The sequence below is a fragment of the Hyposmocoma kahamanoa genome, unplaced genomic scaffold (genome assembly GCF_003589595.1).
Source record: "Hyposmocoma kahamanoa isolate Upper Pololo Valley unplaced genomic scaffold, ASM358959v1 78, whole genome shotgun sequence".
Lineage (NCBI taxonomy): Eukaryota > Metazoa > Arthropoda > Insecta > Lepidoptera > Cosmopterigidae > Hyposmocoma > Hyposmocoma kahamanoa.
The window spans coordinates 21,973,785-21,985,155 of NW_020653945.1; the positions used below are offsets into that span (position 1 = coordinate 21,973,785).

The 11,371-nt window shown below is 35.7% G+C and overlaps 1 protein-coding gene across 1 annotated transcript; it reads left to right on the forward strand.

Annotated features, from left to right (window-relative positions):
• The first annotated feature begins 7,510 nt into the window (after positions 1–7,510).
• Positions 7,511–9,835, forward strand: LOC113233072 (protein hunchback-like). Its single transcript, XM_026468041.1, has 2 exons — positions 7,511–7,606; positions 7,831–9,835. Exons 1-2 carry the CDS (start codon positions 7,511–7,513, stop codon positions 9,571–9,573), a joined length of 1,839 nt encoding a protein of 612 aa, XP_026323826.1. The 3' UTR covers positions 9,574–9,835.
• The last annotated feature ends 1,536 nt before the right edge of the window (positions 9,836–11,371 follow it).

An 11,371-nucleotide genomic window follows, 5' to 3' on the forward strand; every position in this document is an offset into this window, starting at 1 on the left:
TATCTGTAATAAATTTCTAAACTATGTAATTTTGGTTTAGTTGAAATGCTGGGGCGTATTATAAAACAACACGTGGGGCATATTGTAAATTTCGATTTTTAAAACGCCCCACCAACGTCAAGACGACTCGTTCAAGGTTATAATTGTAGGTACAATAAGAAAACAAAGTAAATTTATCGTGTTTTACTATGATACCTGTCAATCCAATAAGAAATACAAAACAACTAATGTATGAGAAAAATGCTGAAACTCACCACAAATTGTTTTAATGCACAAAACCTTCGATTTGAATTTTTTCTCTTGTGATGTTCGAGAATCACGTGTGGACGCCAGCCATGTTGTCCGACGACTATTGTCTACTAGTGTGCGTTGTGTGCGTTTCGTAGCTGTCTTAATGTGCATATTATTGAAGTGGGGCGTTTTGTCAACTGGGGCGTATTACCTAGTTTTACCCTAAGGTTAATATGGGTATCTTCTTTCTTATTGATTAGCAACAAATTTTGTTGCATGGCTTTTAATAATTCATCCAAAATTTACGGAATCATGTATCACGGAGAGTGTAAGATGGAATAACACGATTTAATTCCCCATTCCCCTTTTCTACAACGGGAGACCGTAGGCTTGGGTTCCACCCCTGTGTTGTGGACATTCCAAAGATTCGCTCGAAGCGTTACGCTCCCACATTAATATGGCTAACGGCTATGGAGTGGTATTCCCTGCCTGCAGACTTGTTCCCTGAACGTTATAACTCGGGCCTTTTCAAGGAGAGAGTGAATATGTATTACTTAAGTGTATATGCTCCATCATCGACCTCATCGTCACTTTCCATCAGGTGAGATAGAGGTCAAATGCGCACTTAAATCTTACAAAAAATAAAAATAATTTCATATTATTTACTTCCATAGAAATATATCGCTTTAAACTCTACTCAGGACAGGAGTGGGAGTCGTCGCGGAAGACGCTTGCACGTTTGAACTTATTCTACCAAATACACATCTAAAGAGTGTCAGATAGTACAACAAAAACTTAAATTAATTTTTCCTACATTTATTATATTTTGTAAAAAATCATAAAACAAAGTAGTTGTTTTTAATGTTAGTAATGTAGACCTGCGAGGTTGTTAGTGTTTTAGAAATAAACCTGTATATAAAACAAAATTGTTTCATTTCCTATGTGTAACAATCGCGAAATTCTCGAGGGAGCATACGTTCATCAAACATAGCTTAGGTACATGTAGTTTAAATAAGCCATCAAATAAAAAAAAACCTTTTTGAGGTCAATCCATCAGACACACAAATTATTTTTTATAACATCAAGTGACGGGACGAACAAGCCGTGCGCCTGGTGGAAAGCTACACACCTGTCCATAACAGTTACATTGCCACTCACAGCTTCAAGTTGTAAAGACCTGAAGGGCACTACCACTGCGCCCGTCACCCTGAGACACAAGTTGCCAATCTCATGTGCCTGTAATTTCACCAAGTCTAGATACTAACCCTCTTTTTGCGTCAGTTTAGTTAAAACATCCAAGTCCTTAAAAAGCTGGAATATAGGTATAACACTTTTGTGTACATAATTTAATATCACCAGAAATAATAAACAACGGAAGTTTTGTGAGAACTCATTTAAGATAGTTATAACCTATTTTTTTATCTAAACTCTAACAAAATAGCCCGTCTATCGTTATATTTGCCCATTGGCGACAGATTGTGTACACAACTACATTCATAAACGTGTATAATGATAATGTGTAAATATGTAGTTACACTTGCGTGAGTAAGTACTTACAAATTTTTCAAATGATTTAGATCTATTATGAGATATGGGCCAATCAAATTTTCTGCCAGCACTCTGGTGAATGTTTTTTTAATCTTCTATTTCACCAGGCCTTTTGGCGCTTACCGATAATGCCTCATCGTTACAGATCATCCTTAAATTCTACTTAACTATCTTTCCTTACCTCTAATGATTGTATAAAAAATTAAGAAAAAATGGTATTTGATAATTCTATTCTGAATTGGTAATTTTGGTTTACTTAATTAGGGTTAAGTGCACCGTTGAAATCGGGATTAAAATATCACTATTCAATTCAGAGTTTTTCGTCTTCCAATGATCTATTCTTCAGATCTAAGGCTCTTTCTAAATTTTCGGCTTAATTTATTCATACGCTTCGAAGTTAATCTAATTTAATAGTTCGAAGTTTTAGATCTATTATGAGATATGGGTCAATCAACTTTTCTATCAGCATTCTGGTCAATTTCTTTTTAACCTTTTATCGCTTAGCGATAATGCCAGTCCCATCGTTACAGATCATCCCTAATTCTGCTTAACTATTTCCTTACCTCTAGTGTATGTATAAGAAAAATCAGGAAAAAAATGCTATTTTATCATTCTAATGTGGCCCTGTTAAGTTCAAGCTATCAAAATATCGTTGAAGTTACGTAGTCGTTCGATCGAAGTCCTATCCAAAATTGGTATTCATGTATCACTTGAACGAACGTTGATATGAGTAGAATCGAAACGCAACGACTAATGAACGACATATTGGATTGTGAAATTTGACATTTAGTCGTCGAAAGTCTATTGAAAGAACTGTCAAAATTTGAGCAGAATACGTATGACTTGTCGTTTAGAGTCGATGTAAGTTCGATTCATATACCAAAATACGCTTTAACGACATTTAGATCGAACGTTGACGTTCACTGTCACACGTGAATACAAAAAAGCAGTTCAACGACTAAATCGCTACAATATCGTAACGGTTTGATTACGTGAATCACCCCCCTGTACTCTCGTTCTCTGTCCGAAACAATTATTGTCAAATGAGTAATACTCCATCTAATTAAACGACAATGTTAAGTATGGAGCTTCATTCACATCAGGCGTCTTTTAATAGTATGACTTATTCGACCCCTTGAATAAGCAATGAAATACTAATCATAATAATGTAGTAATAAAGAATGTTTGTATAATAAAATCAATAATTTAATCAATATTTTTGGGAAAAAATAGTAATTTGTATTTTTAAATCAATAAATAAAAGTATTTTTTATTACCCAGTGACGGGACGAACACGTCGTAGGTACGCTTAGTGGTAAGCGACACGCCTGTCCGTAACAGTTGCAATACTACTCAGAGCTTTAAATCACAAAGATCTGAAGGGCACTACCACTGCGTCTTTCATCCTGAGACTTAAGTTGAAAAGTCCCCTGTGCCTATAATTTCACCACCACCTTTACCCTTCAAAACCGAAACGGAGTAATGCTCACATTACCGCTTGATGGCCGTAATACTAGGTAGTACGTCTCTGGACGAACTCTATCACAAGGAACTCTAATGCTCGGAAAGGCTTTCTTTATCATTAGAAACCTGCGCGCCAAAGCGATTTTTGTACGCTAGAGTGGAAAAGGTTTTTGAAATTCGAACTTGACAATGGGCTGTGGACACCAACATTTTTCTTTCGATGAAAAAAAAAGAAAAATGACACGTTCAACTACGCAATTTGACGTACAGTACTTATTTATGGAACATAAATCCGTGGTATATTTTATTGTTATTATTGTTGACATTAAATTGACAATGACAAGTAATTGTGTTTATTTAATTATTTTAAATTGTCGAAGAAATAAAATAATTTCAATAATCATTTAATTACACAAAATAAAAGCATAAGCAAGCATAAAAATTTATGAAGTGTAATTTCGGAACGCATCCGAAGATAATTTTTTTTCTTTTAGTTAATAAAAACTGATATTTTATAGTTCAACTGTTTTTCTTTCATCTACCATTTTCTTCGCTATAGTCAGATGAAAAGTTGTGTGTTTCGCTAGGCAGCAAAGTTGTTTTGCGTCTCGTGTCTTGAAACCCTTGCTACGCCAAGAATCTATTTTTTCAAGTTCAAGTTTCAATACAAGCACTCGCCTCAAACAACAACTTTGCAGCCATGCATAACAAATAACTGTTATTGCTTGTATGCAATAGTGTCTAAACTATTGGTCAAGGGTCTCTCCCTCGAACTTGCAAGTCTCTATCCGCAGGAATCTCCGGTCAGTCAGTTAAGAACGCATATAGGTCATTCCACCAAGCTCATTCCAATAAATATTCATCAAATGGAATCTCTATTTTACTAGTTAGAGTATTTTTCAGTGACCTTAACGTATTTAATAAGTTAAGGTTTTTTTATCTATAAAGGATTTAGTAAAACTGTAACGTCTACAGTCTGCCGACTTCGTATAGGTCATGCCTGCACCCAAGTCCATCTGGCAAAACTTAGAATACGGGATAGCTCAATTTGTGAACGTGGGCTGGAGCCCACATACTTTTAATTGCCCTACCAGAAAATGTTCCATTTATGATAGTCTTCCACCTTTTATTCCTCGCCCCGTAAATTTCAAGTTTCTGTCATCTATTTTTACCAATCCCCTCTTAGAATTAATATCTGATTTTATTAGTACTAACAAACTTAAATTATAAAACTAATTTACTCATGTTAATATTTCTGTAACGGTGATGGTATATCATGTTGTTTGGTATTGTTCCAGAAACCGGAATAAACTAAAGAGCAATGTTAATTAATTAAACATTTAAAAAAAAGTGTAAGCCCCATGAATGACTTGACATTGGCAAAATTCTTCAAAAGAAGCCAGAAACTTAAAAATAGAATAGAATAAATTAAATTGAAGTATACTAAAGAACTAATTAGGCAATATTTTTATTTGTTTTGTTAGTAAAGCAGCAAGTTCATATCATAAATTATCTGTCTATATTATTAACAAATCAACAAACCCTATTGAGGTTATAAAAACAATAACCATCAACGCACTGCATAACAGTTATAAAAATAAAATCCAAACATAAGCATTTTATTGGCTTAAGAAACTACTATAAAAAACATGGAGATCGTTCCTTTTTTAATCCAGACTCTGTGATTGGTCGTTCAGATGACGTAAAAAGTCCGACGCCCCATCGTCACGCGTGCCCTCCCTTGGCTGCTTTTTATGGTACGATTTTTAAATAGAAAATTTATACGGAACAACAAGTCAAGGGGGCGGGTGAGGTATACATAAGGGATGTAAAACTTACAATATATAAGTTAATACACATTTACGACTGGCAATTCAAACACACTTTTATTTGGCAATAATAAACAAATTTATTAGACGATAAGTTGAAATATGCAGGTAAGTTACAATAAAAGCTTAAATACTAGAAACTAAAATAGGATTCAATTATATGAAGAAAATTGGGTCCTCGCGGCAAGGTGCCCAAGATACTTGCAGCATTCTCCCTTTGCATAGCTATGTTAATGCGTTGGGCAAGGTAGCTGCCAGCCCTTGGGTTTCCCAGGCGGTCTATTAATTTTTTGAATAAAATGAGATTCGACATTCCTGAGACGTTCCTGGTACTTAATAAATGAATTATCTTGACAGTCATCTTAACAAAGTTACAAATTCATTTAAGGAGCAATGTACCTATACACTTCTATAATAAGATTGCGGTTGATACATAAAATTTGCCATTTAGGTACGGGGTTTAAAACTATAGTGAAACAAAAATTTTATACTAAAGGTTGTTATACACCTACTGCGTACTAGGGTGACAAAAATCCGAGGTAGTATCCCGTTTAGCTCTAAGGTATTTGAAATAAGTATTGTAAATGATAAAATGTACATTTACAAAGAGCAACCCCTAGAGTTCGTTGCTCATTCTTCTCAGAGGAATCTGCCTTACGAATGACCAGTAGAGTTTAATCAATATGAAAATTTCAAGCGTAATTTGCTTACCTGTTACCCATATTTATTTAAACATAATTAGAGTTTGTGTCTGAAATAAATGCTTAACAAGGTCAAACATTCAATATTACTTCCCAGACCAATCCTACAATATAAACATATTCCACATCACCAGGCGCGACACTGTTATAAATAAACCCATTAGCAATAAGTCAAACAAACATAAAAATAGCATTATAGCAAATAATACAATAGGAAAACAATCTCATTTCCCTACATATCGGATTTTATTGTCTCACAATAACCGATAGAACGCCTATACTTTATTACAACTACCACAGCGCCGCAGGATTCTTATTTTTTATTATTAATATAGCATAAACAATAACTTAATAAGTTACTCCCCACCCACAGTAGCGAGCGCTCGTATTGGTTCAAATAAAAATAGGCTGTAGGGGGTGGGAAAGGGACACACGTATCGCGAGGTGTTTTTGTCTCTGTCGCACCAGAAAACTCGTCGCCTTCAAACGTAGAATACATTTATCGATGTTTGGGGCATAAAAATTGACAGATTTTTTTTCAGTTCATTGTCAGTAGCAGAAGCGGTCACATCGCTCTCTGCCTCCGAGACGAAGGGTTGCCCCAAAAAACGGGCCGCTCTTACGTGCGATTAAATAACATTTTTTGTGTCTTCAAAGGACTGAAGTGAAAGTTAAAATAATAGTTAATGCTAATACAGTGCGTTGTGTTTTTTTAAGATTCGTCTGTTTCAAGGGGAAGGTAAGATTTTTTATTAAACATTTAAATTTAAGATATACAATTTTTATTTGTCGCTTTACATTTACATTATATGTTTAATAAACAAAACTTTAAACAATTTGGAGTTCTGTGGTAATAACATAGCTATATTAATTTCAAGTGATCCAAATTCGTGTAAATTAGTGTATTTTAAACTTACAGCAACATAGACGAATTAATAAGCTAATGTATAAGGTTATGTGTGTAATACTTTATTTTTTATTTATACTCGGTCTCGTGTATATAACCAGTGTTATATATGTTTGTAGCGTTAGAACACTCAACATGTATTGAATAATATAATTATCAAATTCTTCCTAAAAATAGCTATGTATGTACCACGCAGTTAAACATGTAAATGAGTATACAAATACGTAATGATAAACATTATCACTAAATATATCTAAAAAAAAACAACTTTTAAACACAATTTACGGTCATTGCTATAATCCCATATTTATTCATTAAATAAAACATTAAGGTTTAACGTTAGTGATAAAACCGCCTAACTTCAAAACCAAGTAATTGCCATAATTATGCGAAAACAAATTTAAAACAATCAATTGACCTAATCACAGGCGGAGTCTTTGAGAATTATCTAACGACGATGTTGTTACAACAGCCGGACGTGACCACAACGTTCCGCATTTTATGAAGCACCGACTTATTGCTTTGCAAGCACATTTTTTATTCTATATTTTAATAATTGACAATGCATTTTATTACAGACTTGTAAATAAAACAGTTAACAATAACTACAAAACGACGAGAGAAAGAAAAGCTTGTTTAATCTTATGTGTTATTTCGTTAAATAAGTATGTAATTTAACCGATTCCATTAAAATTAAAAATATCTGTACCTATGTTTTTTAAGTTAAATACTTTTTAAAATATGAAGGCCTTTAGTAGACTTACACAACTATAACCTTTTGGTCATGAGTGAATGTAACCATATTAGAACTTGGTTTATTTGTCGCAGGTATGTTAAGTTGCGCCTCCCCCGCCGGCATGCCGCCCGCTCCGCACTCCACACACTCCCAAACTTGGGGCTCATTGCTCCAGCCACCCCCAGCTATCGTAAGTATTTGTTTTACTTATACTTTGCAGGTTTTACCTAAGAACTGAAAATGCCTAGAATAAAAGCTTAACTACTTTATATTTAACTTAACTGGATTTTCTAATGATAAATATTTCAGAAAGTTATTATAAATTTAAAGTCTCTTCTAATTTTAAAATTAATTGTAGAATTATAAAACTCTACGGGTACAATCAGTTTTCTTCATATAATGTTCTCTTCTTAGAAATCCGAGCCCATGGATGAGGGGAGCTTCTCAAAAGAACAAACGAGTGGATTTTACTCGGAAGGCTTTCACAGCGCATCACCATCTTCATCAAGTAAGGATTCTAATGGGCACTCACCTCGCAGCGTTGGCAGCGCTGGCGATCCAGCGCAATTTTACGACAGCATGCCGCTAAAAGCCAAAGCCAATCTTGGTATGCACCTGGAAAATTATCGCAACGGAGTCCCTTACAGTTTGCTCACACCGCCACGTTTCGAACCGCGTGCCAACGACATACGCGAACGTTCACCAGGATATGAAGCATTTTCCCCCAGAGCATTAGCTCCACCCGCTCATGTATCAACACCTCTTGGGCGAGCAGATGCAACACCACCCAAATCACCACCCAGAACTCCAACATCTCCAGAACGTGACCATGAAAGGCGATCTTTTGAACATTTTCATGATTCTGGATTTGAAATGCATGGCAAGCACGACGATGACGGCCGCGATGCATCCGCCTTCGAAGAAGACTTTGATGACGAACCTGGCCTGCGAGTACCCGCTGTCAATTCTCACGGAAAAGTTAAAACGTTCAAATGCAAGCAATGTGAATTTGTTGCTGTCACTAAACTTAGTTTTTGGGAGCACAGCAAGGAACATATCAAACCAGAAAAGATGTTGTGCTGTCGCAAATGCCCTTTCGTCACAGAATACAAACACCACCTCGAGTATCACATGAGGAATCATCTTGGTTCCAAGCCGTTCCAATGTAGTCAGTGCTCATATTCCTGCGTCAATAAGTCTATGTTGAATTCGCATCTGAAATCACATTCAAACGTGTACCAGTATCGCTGTGCGGACTGCAACTATGCCACCAAATATTGCCATTCCCTGAAACTTCACCTTAGGAAGTATAAACATAGCCCTGCTATGGTTCTAAACGTCGACGGCACACCGAATCCCTTGCCTATTATCGATGTATATGGAACTCGCCGAGGACCAAAACAAAAACCGATCTCCAAAATGTTCGAACAGCAACCAAACATCAATAACAATAATACACCCCAGCCTCCACCGCCTACCCACCCACTATTCGGAAATCACTTCCCCGTGAACTTGCCGTATTTGCCGCCTCTTCTACCTCATTCGTTCTTATTCCCACCGAACAACAACTATGAACAGAGAACATCGCCTAAACTCTCGGAGATGCCCATCGAACAGCAAAACTCTCCTCCGCCTTCAATTTTACACCAACGACTTTCGTACTCGGAACTACAGACGGACGGGGGAGCTATATCTCCGCCGAAAAAATCACCCGCAAGCGTGGCGCACACGCCTACCGCACGTGCCCCAACTCCAGACGCTCTCGATCTTACTAATACAAAAACAAGCGAAGCCGGCTCGCCACCACCGTCTGAGAGACCTACACCTGTGACACCGACTACTTCGATGAAAAATAGGAGAAAGGGACCCGCGTTCAAGCTTCAGCCAGCTGCGCTGCGACTTCAGCACGAAGACGAGAAAGGGTGCGAAATGGAAGGTTCTGATTGCGAATCTGAGGGGTCAACTGAGGCTCCACCGACAACATCGCATAATTACCAATGCCAATATTGTGACATTTCATTTGGTGACCTTACTATGCACACGATTCATATGGGTTTCCACGGCTATAACGACCCTTTTATGTGTAACAAGTGCGGTGAACGCAGCGCTGACCGCGTGGCGTTTTTCATTCATTTGGGTAGAGCACAACATGCCTAGCTGTATTACTGTAGATAATTTTGTAGTATTTAGATATTAACCTAGTCAAAGCTTACTTGATGGCCGCTTAGAGGCTTTTAATAGGTGAGTAGGTAAAATAAATATTTCATTTAAATTATTGTAGAACTTAATGTTAAATTACTACCACATAAATTGTAATATTTTTTTTAAAATAAGGCCAAAGATTGCTTGATTACGCTATCGCTCCAATCAATAGGTATACAAATATACTATTCGCCAATTAACAATGCAAAAATAGTAACCACTATGTATAAATCAAGAGTCGTCTGTATTTTTGGGCAAGTTAACTCTTCGATGGGAATGACTGCAGTATACTACTATTATAAATTGTAAATGTAATAGATAACTTTAGCACGTAGCTTCTTAGTATACCTATCCAAATAGATTAAGCATATAAAGATATAATCGTATTAAACCCTGTGTTATAGATATATTATATAGTGTAGTGAAGTAGAAACGAGTGACCAATGTGTAAACAAGACTGTTGTAATCTTGATTAAGTACAAAAGAAACAAAACTTCGAGTAATTTGTCGCAGCCATTTTGCTTTTTTCATATTTAGTTAAATAGAGCGTGTAAACATAAAATTGAATTACCTGTTTTTCGTTTACAACAGTATTTATGTAAATTGTCACCATCGCATTTTTTTATTATTAAGATGCCAAAATGTACATTGTTGGACAACGGTAAAGTTACCTATTAGTCATAGATTTGTAAGTAATCAGACCATAAATTAGCCTCTAAAATTACATTGTAATGTAGTAAGTCAGATTGTATTTATTGGAAAAAATTATATTTTATTTATTTATGTAAAAATTTGATGTGGTTTAAAAATTTGCCGCATAACTCATTCGCACCCTTGGTATAATAAAGCTACATCATCATAATGACAATTTTTTATAAAAGAGATTTAAAAATTCTCCTATACTATAGTCTATACTACCTCAAATGGCTTTCGTTAATTCCGCAAAACAGTGAGTGTTGAATCAACCACTTTGAAAAAAGTATATGCTAAAAACACGATTTCTAAAAATGTATACCATAAAATTTCGCATACATAACGTGTTTCATGTAGTTCGTATTATTTTAATGACGTTCATGTCGTGATTAAGATACTTTTACTTATGATCACAAGTAGCTTTGTTATTATACCAAGGGCCGTTGGACCCTGTTTAAGAACATTCATACTATTTGACGATCTCGGTGGCCTAACGGGTCGAACTATGGACGTTGGATGAAGAGGTCTAGGGCTTGATTCCCGGTTCGGGAATGACCTATTCTAAATTGGTTCTGGTCTGGGTGTCCTGGATAATGCCCCAGAGTGAATTCCGTCTTCTCTGGTAGTCACAGTACAGGGGATACTGTAGTTAATTTTCAATACAGTTACGAGATTAATACATTCAAAAGGTTTAAACTACAATAAGTGTTACTTTAGCTTAAAAAAACTTTGTTTGTATCTATAATGTGAGGTTTAAGACATTTATTCTCACTAAGATTAATAAAATTAAATTCTCACTAAGGTTAATTAAATAAAATTCTTAGTAAGAATAAATGTCTTTGTGTCTTTAATATAAAATTGTCATGCTATGTTTCACGTATCATTCAATCACAACCTCCACAATTTTGACTGTTTAATATACGAAAGCTGACACACGTTAATCCGCAAAAACTGTCATACAAATTTTATATACATACATCGTTCGCAGTACGTTCAAATTCGCAAGAGAAAACTGACAGTTTTTACTATTTATCGTGTGGTTGTTCGTTTTTACTAGGCC

Coding starts and splice junctions, on each gene's coding strand:
- LOC113233072 (XM_026468041.1), top strand. CDS start 7,511: ATGTTAAGTTGCGCCTCCCCCGCCGGCATGCCGCCCGCTCCGCACTCC. Junction 7,607..7,830: donor TCCAGCCACCCCCAGCTATC/GTAAGTATTTGT, acceptor TTCTCTTCTTAG/AAATCCGAGCCCATGGATGA.